This window comes from Cnephaeus nilssonii (genome assembly GCF_951640355.1).
Source record: "Cnephaeus nilssonii genome assembly, chromosome: 4".
Classification (NCBI taxonomy): domain Eukaryota; kingdom Metazoa; phylum Chordata; class Mammalia; order Chiroptera; family Vespertilionidae; genus Cnephaeus; species Cnephaeus nilssonii.
This window is the reverse complement of record NC_137075.1, coordinates 64,076,496-64,093,786: the sequence shown is the minus strand read 5'-3', so window position 1 is coordinate 64,093,786 and position 17,291 is coordinate 64,076,496. Positions and strand designations below refer to the sequence as shown.

The 17,291-nt window shown below is 41.0% G+C and overlaps 1 protein-coding gene across 1 annotated transcript in view; it reads right to left on the bottom strand.

Annotated features, from left to right (window-relative positions):
- Window positions 1-540: 540 nt before the first annotated feature.
- The window catches only part of TRIP4 (thyroid hormone receptor interactor 4), a 78,919-nt gene continuing 62,168 nt past the window's right edge, over window positions 541-17,291 (bottom strand). Inside the window, exons 12-13 of the mRNA XM_079767787.1 lie at window positions 8,843-8,945; window positions 541-853 (exon numbers count right to left, since the gene is read on the bottom strand). Coding sequence (XP_079623913.1) covers window positions 786-853; window positions 8,843-8,945 — 171 coding nt within the window. The 3' untranslated portion in view covers window positions 541-785. The remainder of the gene's footprint in view (window positions 854-8,842; window positions 8,946-17,291) is intronic.

Sequence of the window (17,291 nt, the reverse complement as noted above, 5' to 3'; positions counted from 1 at the left end):
ATTTCAAACCAACCACCTATTTTTCCAAAACTCATAGCTTCCTGGGGTGTGGATAGTTTAAAGGGTTTGTTTCAGCATCTGGGGGTATTTGGATGCAATTACTGAAGGGATTTTATTTTTCAGTTTGTTTCTAATTGCCCCATCCAAGTGATGCTTTTGCAATACCAACAAAATAAATAGGGCAGTTTCATGCTGCTTTAGCAGGTGGCTCCATCTCCTCCCAGTCTGATCTTCTTATGCCTAATGTCTCAAACCAGAGAACAAAGTGGTAGCACCTCTTCAGATTATCTCTTAAAAAAAAATTTTTTTTTTAAATCTGCCAACGAAGCTTTTTGTCCTATCACAGGTTTGTATCAAACACAGGATTTCTCAGACATCCAAATTATCTATCAGGCTATCATTTGGAGGAGGTGGGGGGGAACCTCAAAATTCAAGTGGTCCCTCCAAAATCGTTAACCTAGGTTAAGAATTTTCCCAAGGTACAAGTTGGAGTAATTTCCAACTTGTTCCTTTGTCCTCAAATACCATTCTGATAAAAAATGTCAAAGACCTAAAATTTTTAAAATAGGTTTTTATAAATAATGTATTCAAAGATTTTTGACCCACTACATAAAGAATCCCACTCCTTAAGAAAAATATACAAGTTTGGTAAGAGTTTAAATTCTGAGAGTGTCAAGCTTGATTCCAAGCCTTGAGATTTTTACTGCTTCAGTTCCAAAGGACCAACGGATAACAATTTTAGTACACAAAACTCCATTATGCTGTATAGTTCCTTTTCTCCTGGGTCAGACAGCTTTATTCTGCTTCATTAACCCCTTCTTTGCGCCTTGATGAATCTTGGAATCCAGTTTCCCTGTAAGGGAGAAAAAGAAGCCTCATTATTTATTTTTTATATTTGCAATGCAAATCTTTCATGGCCTCCCAGGTCTTCTGGTTACTGTGTTCCTGTCACATTCAATTATCTTGCTTCAGGACTCTGACACTTTCAAACTTCAGAGTTGCAATCTGTAAGAATGAGGAAGCAGTGGGAACACCACATAGAGATACAAAAGCATGCACACAAACACAGTGAGTATTCGCCTAAAGAATCTAAGTTAATATTTCTAATTTTGTAGTTTGTAGAAAAGAAACATCACCTTTTCCAGGGTGTCTAATAATAAGGCAAGTTTTTAATGAATATAAAATATAATAGAGAAAGGCATTTCACACAGTGGGAAACCCATTCCTCTGACCTGTTAACTCGCTGAGCATAATGCATGAACCTCCCTCACAATGAGAAAAGCAGTTCAACTCACCCCTTTCCTGCCTCTGACTTAATAGGGGGAGTGACCTGAAACAGTGGAGTAGAATCCACATGAATGCTGTACTGACAAAGGGCCCCTATCACCAGCTAAGAAGGGCAAAGGTCATAGGCTGTATGACTCTTCTAAGTGTTAAAGTTAGAAAACAAGCAACCTTCCTGTCCCAGGTGACCTTCTTTAGGAGTGAAGAACCTGTGGTCTCTGACCTCTGACTCCTCAGATCTACCAGGACAGAGTTTGGTTCAGTGGTAGCGGCCTGAGGAGCCATCCATCTCATGAAGAGAAAGAATCTTGAGTTCCTTCCTGTCTGTCTGGCCTGAGTACAGAGTGTGCAGGTTGCTTTCTTCAAAAAAAGTCTCATTTAAGTCCATAGCAATGCTAATGCTGGAAACAGAAACAATTAAGTTGAACATCATCCTCGGCACTAAAAAAAAAACACAAAACCAAAACCAAAACAAAACAAAAAAAAACTAAAACAAGGATCCACATGTATTACAGGCCCATACCTACAACCTTTGCCCCCAATATGCTGTCATTTTCATTTCTTGCAGCAATCAGGTGTAAAAGAGCACTAGACTAGGAGTCAGGAGACTCAGGTTCTTGTCTGATATTAACAAGCTGTATGACCTGGGGCAAGTCACTGTTTCTCTGGATTTCAATATCCTCTTTTGCCCAATTAAGAATACATGTTGTGCAGCTCAGTTGGTTAAAGCATCATCCTGATACACCAAGGTTTCGGGTTTGCTCCCCAGTCAGGGCACATACAAGAATTACCCAATGAATGGGGAAACAAGTAGAACAACAAATTGATGTTTCTCTCTCTCTTTCAAATAATTTTTTTTTAAAAACCTTATTTAAAAGAAAAAGAACACATGTCATGACTACTGCAAAAAGAGATTGTGAGAAAAATAACCACAACTTAACAAGTTTCCTAGTTTTCTAAATTTCTTCTCCCCTCTCCCATCTCTCAAGGGCTATACCTGCTTCTGTAATAACATTACTTCTTTTCTGGGCTTTCTCAGAAACCATCACTAAATGATAACCTAAATGCCATCCACAATATTCACAATGCTGTTGATTTGATTTGATTTTTACAATGCTGTTGATTTTAATTTGGGCTTTAGAGCACAGAATATTCCCAAGGATTTAAAAGTTCTTTCATCCCCTAGGCTGCCTGGTTGGAAATCTGAACAAGTGCCAGCAATCAGGTAAAGAACCCTATTACAAGGCAAGTTTGGCCCTGGCTGGCATGGCTCAGTGGTTAGAGTATCGGCCTGTGCACCAGCGGGTCTCAGATTCGAACCCCAATCAAGGGCACATATCTGGGTTGCAGGTTTGATCCCCACCCTGAGTTGGGGTGCATGTGGGAATGTGGGAGGCAACCAATCAATGTGTCTCTCTCATATCAATGTTTCTCTTTCTCTCCCTCTTTTTCTCCCCCCCACTCCCTTTCACTCTAAAAATTAAAGTGAGGATTAAAAAACAAGGCAAGTTTGCCTTTGTATCTCTAACACTACCAAATAATAGGCGCTCAATAAATGTTTTCATCAAATGAATTAAACAAAGAAGGCAGACACTACAAATTTCAAAACCTTTACATTATAGGGACTACTGAGTAACCAAATATAGATAATATTAAGAGTACCCATGGTAAAGCAGTGGTACCCAGAGGTACAAAGAAGTATGGTGTATTATTCAGCTTTTTAGAACAAGCCAGGCCAGAATTTAGAATTCCATCTAGGACTCCAGACTTCTAGTTCTCTTTATTGAATAAGCTGGAAGAACCAGGTCCCAGTTTTAGTCCTGAGACTGCCTAGCTGTGTAACCTGAAGGAAGTCACCCAGTCACTCTTGTCCTCAATCTTTTTAATGCTAAGAAACTAGACTATATAGTACTGAAGGCTCTTTCCAGCCCTATGATATTATGTTCTAAAAATGAAATGTAAATTGGAATAATTTGTTTCTGAGGCAATATGAAAAAAATAAAATAAAACCTAGAAAAGAGCTGGAAACCTAGAAGCAGAAATACAATTCCTATAAACCTGTTTACTCAACTAAAAATGAAAGGAGAAAAAATTCCTACCAACTTACAAAGTTGCTGAAAGGATTATAGCTAACATTAAGTGCTTTCTATATACCAAGCGCTGTGCTAAGTATTTTACATACACTAAGTCATTTAATCAAATAACTAATTGAAATCATATATATTAAAATGCTTCATAAACTCAAAGTTCTCTGAAAAAGTAGTTGAGGCTTGGGAGCTGTATTTCTTAGTTATGGTCTCAGTTTTACTTTTAATTTACCATATAACTCTAGGCAAGTGTTTTCATTATATTCATTTCAGATTCCTCATATTAAAAGAGACATTACCTTCTTCACACTCTCAAAGCTTTACTGTATAAGAACTTTCCAAGTATAATTTTTAGAAAACTGCAATCTGGTTATGACAACCTTCAAGTAAGACCAGCTCAGGTAAGATCAACCCATCAGAGCAAAGCACTCAGTGGTAGGCAGACTAATCTCTGACTTCAAATTATGATGTCATAAAATAGAAAACTAATAGGAGAAAGGAGGAGTAAGGATTTTCAAGGCATTTCCAGGGATTCAGAAGTTCTTTTCATCCCCTAGGCTCTCTTAAAACACACACACACACACACACACACACACACACACACACACACACAAAACTGTACATGTGCCAGCAATCTGTGTGCTCCTTACAAATAAGGACTTCTTTGCATTCCCTAGCATCTACCACAGTGACTGCCAATAGTAACAATTCTTGGGTCAGCTGTGGGCAATGAGGGCAAGGGACTGGGGCTTCTTGCATGAAGAAGCAGTCATCATGGCTGCCCTTGGATTACATGGACTCTGAACTTTGAGTTCCAGTTCAGCCTGAATTTGGGATCTGGACAGTTAACTAATGTAACACACAGTATACACTCTCTTAAAAGCAGAGTGATAATGCTTAGTTTCTGTATTTCCCCAATACTTTTACATTTAGTACCTGCAGCATTTTAATACTAAACCACATCCTCAATCATGGTGCCTAAGAGAAAATCAAATGCATGTGCAACAGATGGGCTAGAAGTTGAAAGGGAAAAAGTATTTGCCATCCATTGATATAACTCTCATAGGGATTTTCACATGCTTTGCATAAAATATAAGGCAGTATTTGCATGAATTTATAGAGCATGTAGTTTATTTAAAGTAAAAAGATTCCTTTATCTCTTTGAACATTCAACCTATATATTCTACTATACTAAACATTTTTGCATTTCCTAATTTGAGCACAGCCAAATGATAACATATTGCACACTGCTCTTTTCTAAATTATTTCAATTTCAAGAAACACAATTATCTCCATGTCAAGAAAGTTCAAGTTTACATGTCCAAAAACATAAATCAAAATGTATACCTTTCATTGAAGGCATATGTACATATACTAGTGGCCCGGTGCACAAATTCATGCACGGGGGGTGGGGGGAAGAGGTTCCCTCAGCCCAGCTTACACCCTCTCCAATCGGGGACCCCTTGGGGGATGTCCAAGTGCCGGCAGTGGGATCCAGGCCTAAACTGGCAGTCGGACATCCCTCTCACAATCTGGAACTGCTGGCTCCTAACCACTCACCTGCCTGCCTGCCTGTCTGCCTGTTCACCCCTAACTGCCTCTGCCTGCCTGCCTGATTGCCCCTAACCACTCTGCCTGCCTGCCTAATCACCCCTAACTTCCCACCCCTGCTGGCCTGATCTCGCCCCTAACTGCTCTCCCCTGCCTGACTGATCGCCCCTAACTGCCTCTGCCTGCCTGATCACGCCTAACTGCCCTCCCCTGCAGGCCTGTTCTCGCCCCCAACAGCCCTCCCCTGCTAGCCTGATCTCGCCCCCAACTGTCCTCCCCTGCCAGCCTGATCTCGCCCCAACTGCTCTCCCCTACTGGCCTGATCACTCCTAACTGCCTCTGCCTGCCTGATTGCCCCTAACTGCCCTCCCCTACTGGCCTGATCTCGCCCCCAACTGCCCTCCCCTGCAGGCCTGATCACCCCTAACTGCCTCTGCCTGCCTGATATCCCCTAATTGCCCTCCTCTGCCAGCCTGATCTTGCCCCCAACTGCCCTCCCGTGTCGGTCTGATCTCACCCCCAACGGCCCTCCCCTGCTGGCCTGATCTCACCCCCAACTGCCCTCCACTGCTGGCCTGATCTTGCCCCCAACTGCCCTCCCCTGCCGGCCTGGTTGCCCCCAACTACCCTCCCCTGTCGGTCTGATTGCCCCTAACCCCCTGCCGGCCTGATCTCGCCCCAACTGCTCTCCCCTACTGGCCTGATCACTCCTAACTGCCTCTGCCTGCCTGATCGCCCCTAACTGCCCTCCCCTACTGGCCTGATCTCGCCCCCAACTGCCCTCCCCTGCAGGCCTGATCACCCCTAACTGCCTCTGCCTGCCTGATATCCCCTAATTGCCCTCCCCTGCCAGCCTGATCTCGCCCCCAACTGCCCTCCCGTGTCGGTCTGATCTCACCCCCAACGGCCCTCCCCTGCCGGCCTGATCTCACCCCCAACTGCCCTCCACTGCTGGCCTGATCTTGCCCCCAACTGCCCTCCTCTGCCGGCCTGGTTGCCCCCAACTACCCTCCCCTGTCGGTCTGATTGCCCCTAACCCCCTGCCGGCCTGATCTCGCCCCCAACTACCCTCCCAGGCCAACCTGATCGCCTCTAACTGCCTCTGCCTCGGCCCCCAGCACCATGGCTTTGTCCAGAAGGAAGTCAAACATCCAGAAGATGGCCAGTTGACCTGGTCTAATTAGCATATTACCCTTTTATTAGTATAGATACACATGACACAACATGTAAATGGGTTGTATTCTAAAAGTTTATTTGCAAGTCAGAAGTTTAGAACTTGGAATATATTTCTCATAGAACTAATCTATAAAAGGTGGTTAGGTTCCTAAGCCATCCCACAAAAAAAATTTTTTTTAATTTAAACTATAGTTATGGCAGTAATTGAAGTAGAATAGTAACTATATTATTAATATTATGGAACTTAACCACTTCAAGTAACAGTATATCTAGAATAAACTATAAAGCATTCCAAATTAAAAGCCAACCATATATTTTTCCCTGTGGCAGTGGGATTAAAGACTCTCCCAGCTGTAAACTACTGAAGGTGGCCCCTACGGCCTAAGGCAAGGAAGTTCTGGCAGAGTGTAAAGTTTTTAGAGATGGTAAAATTGAATGAAGGATAAAGGAATGGGGAGTTACAGAGAACAGAAACTTTACACCAGACTAAATCTTCACTCTGGTTTCCTCTCAATTGAATTTATTTTTCTGAGACACACAGGGATTGGTGAGCCTACTCTTTCCTTTTAAAAAACACACACTAATTTTCGCTACCTATTGTTTCTGACCAATGTTTTTTCACCTTGACTGGTCTACCATGAAAGAAGCTGTAGGCTCATAATTTTTATGTAGCTCTGTTGTACCTGAAACAAATACACATTCCATTTTGGCTTTTAAAAGCTTTTAACTAATACAAACTATGGGGAAAGACAAGAGGTTATTAAAGCTTGCTCCCTACGATCATCACTCCCCAACCTTATTAAACCTTACGGAAAAAAATGAAGGCCATATATGTGCTGAAGGTGGGTCTCTGTCTGGGTAGAGATAGTACTGAAGTAAAACATTTTAGAGAAGTATCTAAACTCTGTGTACAGAGAACATTTTCTCATGGGAGCTTAAACAGTAGATAAAAACCAAGATAGAGGAGGAAGCTAAGAAAAGGTAACTAAGGTAAAGATCAAGGTAGCAGTGGGTTTGACAGAGGAGACATACCACATTTCCTCTTACTATCAGTGCCTAGAGTAAGGTGAGAATGGAACAGAGAAGAAGAGGGTAGAATGCCACAACCACAAAGGGGAGGAAAAGAAAGATTTAAATCCTATATAGTGTAGAAGAAGGGAAAAGAATTTCCAGGGCCACTTGGTTACCCATTGGGGTAAAGTCTGAAGTAAATAATTTGTATAAGTTAAGGGCAACTTATGTCAGATTTTCTGATTTGTAGGAAACTTAGAAACTTATGTGTCATTTAAATCATGAGGGTTGCCTGAATTTTGTAGTGAATATACATTAATTTAAGTTTGTATTCAAAGCATTTCATTTTGTGATTGAAAGCAGTATTACTCAAAGTGTACTCAGTTGACCAAAGCCATCAGTACCACTTGGGAGAAGGTCTAGGATTCTGTCTTAACAGCTCTATACGTGATTTTTATTTATATAACTAGAGGCCTGGTGCACGAATTCGTGCACAGGTGGGGTCCAGCTGACGGTTGAACTCCTGGTCGAGGGGACAATTTGTATATTACCCTTTTATTATATAGGATAGTTTGAGAAGTCCTTCTCCACAGAAAAGATTTATAAAGTGGCTAGTTGGCCTCCAAGGTAACAGGTAAGATAGAGTTGTGCACAGCTGAAGACAATGCATGCCCCAGAATCATCCAGTTCACACAATGGGAAAGCAACGTCAGAGAGGCACAAAATAGTAACTGATATGAGCAAATGAGAGAATAGTTGATGTTGTTTTTTAAAGAAAGTTAGACAGCCCTAGCTGGTTTGGCTCAATGGATAGAGCATCAGTCTGCGGACTGAAAGATCCCAGGTTCGATTCCAGACAAGGGCACATGCCTGGGTTGCAGGCTTGATCCCCAGTAGGGGGTATGCAAGAGGCAGCCAATCAATGATTCTCTCTCATCATTGATGTTTCTATCTCTCTCTCCCTCTCCCTTCCACTCTAAAATCAATAAAATATATTTTTAAAAAATAAAGCAAGTTAGACAGAGAGGATACCACTATGTTTCCTTAGATTGCTTTGAAACAGAAGAGGCTACTGTAGGACCAGACAGAGAAAGAGAAGATGGAAGATGAAGAAAAGTTGAGAGTTCAAAGAGTAGTCAACAAGAACTTCCTAAGAAGTGAATATAAAGAGGGTACTATAATCACAAATACATAAAAGCAAAAGTTACAGAAAAAGAAATCATCAAGATGTTTCAAAAAGAGATGAAAAGCAAGAGGCTTAGGGCAAAGCTCTAGAAACCAGTGATCAAGGAAATTGGGGAGAGGGTGAGAGGGAATAGTGGGTAAGTAATGCCTCCAAAATAGACAATTAAGAATAGACACTTAAAAAGTTGTCTTATTCTTGGATTGAATACTGAGGAACAATGGATAAATGACAATGTTGCCACTGAGCAGTATAGCAGAACAAAGCACACTCTTTTGGCTGACAAACAGGACTTAAATGTATTGGGGTCCTAAAGTGAAGTTTAGAATGATTCATTAGCATGCCAATAATTGTGGACCAATCAGGATACACTTTAGAAAAGGTAATCTATAGTTAACCTAACATTAAAGTTATTAATAAATATAATTTTATTAATCCTCCAACACTTGAGATGCTATAGAACAGGGTAAAAAGAAAATTTTTAAAAAGTTTAACAAGTGAGGTGCAAGATAAAAAAAAGAAAATTAGACCATCAAAGCTTGTGACTTACAGATTTTTGGATTTCCTTTAATAGGAAACTTCACAATCATTTCCTGGGGATTTGTGCAGATGAAAACAAATGGAGAATCAGATTCTTGACTCATGTCTGGATACTGTGAAATATAAAAATAAAAAGTTCAGTCTAGTTGGGACAAATTTTGAATTTCAAGAAGATCAAAGGATGTCCCAGATTTCACCTCAACATGCTGATGACAGTACTCTTCATTTCATACTCATGTAAAGAGGATTATGTTCAACAAACAAGAACAAACCTTCACCTTTTCCCGGGCCTTAGCACAGTATTCTTACGTAGTCTATTGCCTACCATTTCTTTAAAAAAAAGAAGAAAAAAAAACACGAGGATGCCTGAGATCTTCCCAGAATAAGACTGCCTGTTCCTTTAATATAAACGACTATGAAGTAGGAGATTCAGAGGTCTCCTTCAGGAACATTGGGCACCCCTTAGGTTCAACTCAAGTGAAACACTGGAAGATTTAAGAGAAAACAGAACATTTGTAAAAATTCTGCTAAAAACAGTCAACAGAGCCCTTCTCTCACTAAAGGGAAGGAAGATGATTCATTCTGAAAGGTATGAACATGAAAAAGCTGTTTTGCTGGATGCATTCCAAACTTACTTAGGGTGAAAAGGTAACTGATAGAGCAATTCTGAAAATTATTTAGAAGCCTCCTTAGGATCTCTTAACACAAAACAAATCTATGTGAATACTTTGGACTTTTATTCCTTCTGCAAAGACAGACACAACATCTAGAGTAAGATTATACTGACCATGCAATCACAATTTAAGTAACAATTGGGGATTGGCATAAAGTGCTCTCCAGCAATGCCCAACTGATCTGTTGTTTCATTTTTTCCTATCTTGGATGTCTTGTGTTTAGCATGTTCGGCAAATATGTTTCACAGGTTGAGTGCGACTATGGGTCAGACTTCATTACCAGAGGAGCCTTTCTTCTAGTAATTACCATCAAAAGTATGAAATTAAAAAAAAAAAAAGTATGAAATTATTTTCCACTCTTTTTCACCTGCCAAGATGTGTGCTCTAAAGATCTAAGGCTCTAAAGTAGAAATGGAGGAATCAGTAAGAAAATTCAAATTTCTCTGTAGCAAGTGGAAGCATGAACAGTTAAACTTCTTTACTGGCCACTCTGTGTTAGGTGGTAAGTAATGCTGTGGAGAAAACAAAGAATTTAAGCAGCCTTTGGTCCTGTCCACATACCATGGCTTTCTGTGTGGGACAGGTATGGCATGTACCTTTTTTTAATCCTCACCCAGCATAAAATTTTCCCATTGATTTCTAGAGAGAGTGGGAGGGAGGGAGGAGCAGGAGAGAGATACATTGACTGGTGGCCTCCTGCACGTGCCCCTACCAGGGCTGGGGAGTTTGTAACTGAGGTACGTGCCCTTGACCAGGAATCGAACCCGTGACCCTTCAGTCTGGGGGCCAACATTCTAACCACTGACCAAAATTGGCCAGGGCAGTGTGGCATGTACTTTGATAAAACATAGCTTAATATCAAGTATCAGCTATAATTATATCACAGCCAAGGTCAAAATGTTCATGGTAGAAAAGAAAGACTAAAGATGGGAGGGTAAACTCCTCTTTCTTTACCTCCAGGAGCTTTAGAACTCAAAGAAAAGTAGGGTCCAGCTGTTACCATTCAGGTGCTTTGGTACAAATAAAACCAAAAGCTGCCATCAAAATCTTTAAACATAATTCTACAGAGGCCAAAGCAACAGTAGTCACAATTGATATCGCTTCATGTTTTTTGATTCTCCTCTGTTTTAAATGAGTACAAAGGTAGAGGACAATGCTGCCAGTACTTCACAGCTCTGCTTTTCCAAAACTGCAAGCCATTTCAGCCATTCTCTCCTTTTTCATCGCATCCATAAATGTTCTTTCTCTTTCTCTCTCTCTCTCTCTCTCTCTCTCTCTCTCTCTCTCTCTCTCTCTCTCTCTCTCTCGACTTTATTATTCTCATTAACAAACATACTTGTGGCCCTAGCAGGTTTGACTCAGTGGTTGGAGCATCGGCCCGCAGACTGAAGGGTCCTGGGTTCAAATCCAGTCAAGGGCACATACTGCCGTTGCAGGGTGACCCCCAGCCCTGTTCAGGGTGCATGTAGAAGGCAACTAATCTATGTGTCTCTCTCACATCGATGTTTCTCTCTCTGTCTCTCTCCCTAAAAATCAATGGAAAAAATATCCTCAGGTGAGGATTAACAAAAACAACCAAACAAACTTTCTGTAATGTATGCCATAAAACAAAAACTCTCCAGAGCCCACATTCACCTCCAGCTATTGCCCCATTTCTCAGATTCCCTTTAATAAAATCCATTTAAAAACTATCTATACTACCTGCCTCAAATTCCTCTCCTATTTTTTTTCTTGAATTCACTATAATAGGCTTTCAACTCCCATCGCTCCACCCAAACTATTCTTGTAAAGGTCATTATTCATTTCCAAGCTAAATCAAATGATAAGTTTCTCAGTTCTTAATTGATCTGTAGAACCTGACAAAATTCTTCTCTTCCTCATTCTTTTTTTTAAAAATATATTTTATTGATTTTTTTACAGGGAGGAAGGGAGAGGGATAGAGAGTTAGAAACATCGATGAGAGAGAAACATCGATCAGTTGCTTCCTGCACACTCCCTACTGGGTATGTGCCTGCAACCAAGGTACATGCCCTTGACTGGAATCGAACCTGGGATCCTTCAGTCCACAGGCTGACGCTCTATCCACTGAGCCAAACAGGTTAGGGTTTCCCTCATTCTTTTTTTTTTAAAAATAAATCTTTATTGTTCAGATCATTACAATTGTTCCTCTTTTTTCCCCCCATAGCTTCCCTCCACCCGGTTCCCACCCGACACTCTGCCCTTACCCCCGCACTGTCCTCATCCATAGGTGTACGATATTTGTCCAATCTCTTCCCGTACCCCCCACATCCCTTTCCCCCTGAGAATTGTCAGTCCACTCACTTTCTATGCCCCTGATTCTATTTATTCACCAGTTTATTCTGTCCATCAGATTTTTTATTCACTTGATTTTTAGATTCACTTGTTGATAGATATGTATTTGTTGTTCATAATTTTTATCTTTACCTTTTTCTTCTTCTTCCTCTTGTTTTTTTTTAAATATATTTTATTGATTTTTTACAGAGAGGAAGAGAGAGGGATAGAGAGCTAGAAACATCGATGAGAGAGAAACATCGATCAGCTGCCTCTTGCACACCCCCTACTGGGGATGTGCCCGCAACCAAGGTACATGCCCTTGACCGGAATCGAACCTGGGACCTTTGAGTCAACAGGCCGATGCTCTATCCACTGAGCCAAACCGGTTTCGGCTTCTTCCTCTTCTTAAAGAATACCTTTCCGCATTTCATATAATACTGGTTTGGTGGTGATAAACTCCTTTAGCTTTTTCTTATCTGTGAAGCTCTTTATCTGACCTTCAATTCTGAATGATAGCTTTGCTGGGTAGAGTAATCTTGGTTGTAGGTTCTTGCTATTCATCACTTTGAATATTTCTTGCCACTCCCGTCTGGCCTGCATAGTTTCTGTTGAGAAATCAGCTGACAATCATATGGGTGTTCCCTTGTAGGTAATTGTTTTTCTCTTGCTGCTTTTAATATTCTCTCTTTGTCTTTTGCTCTTGGCATTTTAATTATGTGTCTTGGTGTGGTCCTCTTTGGATTCCTTTTGTTTGGGGTTCTCTGCGCTTCCCGGACTTGTAAGTCTATTTCTATCACCCGGTGGGAGAAGTTTTCTGTCATTATTTCTTCAAATAGGTTTTCAGTATCTTGCTCTCTCTCTTCTTTTGGCATCCCCATAATTCAGATGTTGGTACACTTGAAGGTGTGCCATAGGCTCCTTACACTATCCTCATATTTTTGGATTCTTTTTTCTTTTTGTTTTTACGGTTGGGTTTTTGCTTCTTTGTATTTCAAATCTTTGACTTGATTCTTGTGATCCTCTAGTCTGCTGTTGGATCTCTGTATATTATTCTTTATTTCAGTAAGTGTTTGCTTAATTTCTAGTTGGTCCTTTTTCATATCCTCGAAGGTCTCACTAAATTTATCGGCCTTTTCTAGAAAATTCTTGAAAAACATTATAACTGTGGTTTTGAACTCTATATCCAGTAGTTTGCTTTTCTCCATTTCTTTCATTTGTGACCTGTTTCTTTGTCTCCGCATTTTGGCTGCTTCCCTGTGTTGATAGAGTGGCTTTGTGTGTTAGGCGTCCAATAGGGCCCAGTGGCTCAGCCTCCCCAGTTACTTGAGGTGGACACTCTTGGTGCACCCCTTTGTGGGCTGTGTGCACAGTCTTGTTGTAGTTAAGCCTTGACTGTTGTTGGTATCACTGGGAGGAATTGACCTCCAGGCCAACTGGCTGTGAGGATCAGCTGTGTCAATGATGGGAGGATTTCTGTGCTGGAGACACCCTTATGAGGCAAGACTTGCTTCAGTGGGGCTTTGGTGCTCACTGAGTCTGCCCCCTGAGTGTGTCCCTTATGGATTTGAGGAGTTGTAATCTGGATGGTCCTACTCTGACTCCTGGGTACACTGACTCTTGGATCTCCAAGGAGGTGCTAATTTAGCCTCTGCCTGAGGCCACCCAGCAGGAGCTACGGAGAGATCTGCAGATTCCTCCTCTTTGTTTGGGTTTTGGAGGTGCCCAGACGAGGCCCAGCTGTGAAGCAATGCAAGCTGCTGTGGGCCTTGGGCCTTCTTTTGGATGTTCTGGGTCTCTCTGACTCAGCTGCAGTTTGCTAGATAAGTTTAGATTTCAAAGGACCAGGCCATTCATATGCAAAAGCCTCTGCGCACAGCTTGGATGGGGCAGAGTCTCAGGGCGGAGCAAACAGCAATGGCTTCCCGTCAGCCCTGCCCTAAGAGGCCCCTGGGTCTGTGTCCCTTGGTAATCGGTGCAAGCACCTCAGAGAGAAAGCCGCCCTTGAGTTCCGCCTGCTGCAAGACAGTCCAGTTTCTCCCCGTATGAGTCTGGGACCCCAGAGTTTTGCCCGGAACTGGAGTTCAGAGCAGTCAGGAGCTTGTGTCTCCCTGCGGATTGAAAAAGCCAGCCCCGTACTCAGTTACCAGCCCTCTCCGTGCGCGCCTCCATACCGCTGCACTTTACTTCCGCAGCTCCTCTGAGTCTCAGTGTGCTTTTCTCTTCCCTTCTAGTTGTAGAATTTCCACTTAGCCAGCCTTCCTGTGGTTCTGGATGATGTCTGTTTTGTCTTTTAGTTGTAGTTTGTTTTTTTTAAATATATTTTATTGATTTTTTACAGAGAGGAAGAGAGAGGGATAGAGACTTAGAAACATCAATGAGAGAGAAACATCGATCAGCTGCCTCCTACACACCCCCCACTATGGATGTGCCTGCAACCAAGGTACATGCCCCTGACCAGAATCGAACCTGGGACCCCTGAGTCCGCAGGCCGATGCTCCATCCACTGAGCCAAACCGGTCAGGGCTTAGTTGTAGTTTTGAAGTGTTGTGCGAGGCAGCAAGTTCAGGTGTTTACCTATGCCACCATCTTGGTTTCTCCTCTCCCTCATTCTTGAACACATTCCTCAGTTGGCTTCCAGAATACCATTCTCTTCCTGGTTTTGTTGCTTTACTGACTGCCTCTCATCTCCCCATTCTTTAAATGTTGGTATGCTTCAGGGATCAGGTCTCAGACCTCTTCTCTCCTGGGTCTCTAACTATGAGAGGTGATAGATGGTAACTAAACGTATTGTGGTAATCATTTTATATATATATATACACACACACACACACACATATACACACACACACACACATATATATGTATATACATATATATATATATATATACATATATATATATATATATATATATATATATATATATATATATCAAGTCATTATGTTGTACACCTTAAACTAATACAATGTTAGATGTCAATCAAATCTCAATAAAACTGGGGGGAAAACAAGGTCCTTAAAATGCATTATCAAAAAGAGGTATCGCTTCTTGCTCACTAGGATGGCTATTATAAAACGAAACAAAAACAAAAAAACATGGACAATAACAAGCATTAGTAATAATAAAAATTGAAACCCTTATGCATTGTTGGTGTGAATGTAAAATGGTACAACCGCTGTAGCAGTTTGGAGTTCTTCAAAAAGCTAAACACAGAATTACCATATAATTCAGCAATTCCACTTCCAGGTATATACCCAAAAGAACTGAAAGGGACACAAACAGATAAATGTTCACAGCAGCATTATTCACACTAGCCACTAGTTTCCACAATTCATGAGTAGGTTAATGAATAAACAAAATATGGTATTTGCATAGAATGAATATTATTCAGCCTTAAAAAGAAATGAGCCTGGCCAGTGTGGCTCAGTGGTTGAGCACTGACCTATGAACCAGGAGGTCACAGTTCAATCAGGGCACAGTTCAATCAAGTTGTGGACTTGATCCCCAGTGGAGGGGCACGCAGGAGGCAGTTGATTGATGATTCTCTCTCATCATTGATGTTTCTATCTCTCTCTCTCCCTTCCTCTCTGAAATCAATAAAAATATATTTTTTTAAAAAAAAAGAAATGAAATTCTGATACAAAATGGATAAATCTTGAAAAATCATACTAAGTAAAATAAACCAGACACAAAGGGCAAATATTGTATGATACTACTTATATGTGGTACTTAGAATAGGCAAATTCATAGCCCTAACCGGTATGGCTCAGTGGATAGAGTGCCGGCCTGCGGACTGAAAGGTCCCGGGTTCGATTCTGGTTAAGGGCATGTACCTTGGTTGCTGGTGCATCCCCAGTGGGGGTGTGTGCAGGAGGCAGTTGATCCATGTTTCTCTCTCATTGATGTTTCTAACTCTCTATTCCTCTCTGTAAAAAAATCAATAAAATATATTAAAAAAAAAAAGAATAGGCAAATTCATAGAAACACAAGGTACAATAGAGGTTACCAGTGGTTGGGGGGGGATAGAGAAAAAAGGAATTATTATTGTTTTTCCCTTCAGTAACTTTTTTCTTTTTAATCCTCACCTGAGGATATGTTTTTATTGATTTTAGAGAGAGAGGAAGGGGATGTGAGTGAGAAACATCAATCAGTTGCATCCCATATACACCCGACTGGGAACTGAACACGCAACCCAGATATGTGACCTGACGGGGAATCGAGCCTGCAACTTTTTGTTGTATGGATGACACTTCAATCAACTGACCCACTTGGCTGGGGCTACTTATTTAAGTTTTTTAATTTGGCCTCCCCTTAGTAGGATGAAAGCTCCACGAAGGCAGAGATTTTTGTCAAAATTTCCTTCTCAGCACCAATCATGCCTGGCATATAGTAAGTCAATCAATAAATACTTGTTGAATGAAAGAATAAGAAATTTACCAACTTGTGCATTAAGGTTAACTGAATAATACTGAATATGCATAGGCTGGGAACTAGACACTCCTAGGATTTTAACTCTGGGTAAAAGCAGGTGCTACTCTGTAATCTGTTATCCCTCAAGCTAAATTAAAACTTTTGTGTCTTGGCAAGTATCCAATAAGGCCCTATGTTTAATAAAAAGTACCCTGATATATATTAACACAGTAAGCAAATGTCAAATAAAGGGGAAAAGGTTGGATAAATGATATTATAGAACAAGAGGTTCCTTGGACCCATTCATGCCTCACAGTAAAGATAAATATTAAAATCAACTTTCCCTTGTGCACCAATGTCATCCCAATAAATTCAATAAAATAAAAATCAACTTTCCCAACTGAATCTAAATCCAAGTTTCATGTGAATATCCCTTTTCCCAAGCTCTATCACTGAACTTTAAGAAGCTTATAAGAAACAGAGCTGAAGAACAAAGCAGCCTACAAGGAATAAAGAAAAGTAAGGCCTATGCATTGGGAAAAGAGATTATTTTTCATGGCAAAATGCATTATAGCAAAGTCAGCTTGGCAGAGCCTCAGTACCTCTAAAAACATACAATCTCTGCAACTGCAGCCTGGGCACTAGGGATCACATTATACACTAACAAGTCAGAGACAAGAAAGGAATTTCTGGTCTGAGAGGCAAAGACTAAAATGCAGCTGACTCAGAGAAAGAGTAAATTAAGAGAGGGGAATTTATATTTATGAAGAATCTAGATAAACTCTGATGTCATATCCAGAGAGAATGCTAGATTAAGGATCACTGATATAGTACAGTAGACATTGTGGGCTATAAGATCAAGCAAGCAACTCAAAGCAACCATTCAGATTCAGTGACAGACTCGTCAGGAAGTTGCTACTGTCCTTACCTAAGACAACATGACTCCTATCATCACCTGGTTTCCAGCCTAACCACCAGGGGAGGTATGGTGGACTCTTCTTTCATGCCTCATAATTTTCACAGCTGTCTAATATAAATGGTAATTAACTACTAAACAGCCATCCAGAGGAAAATTATTCA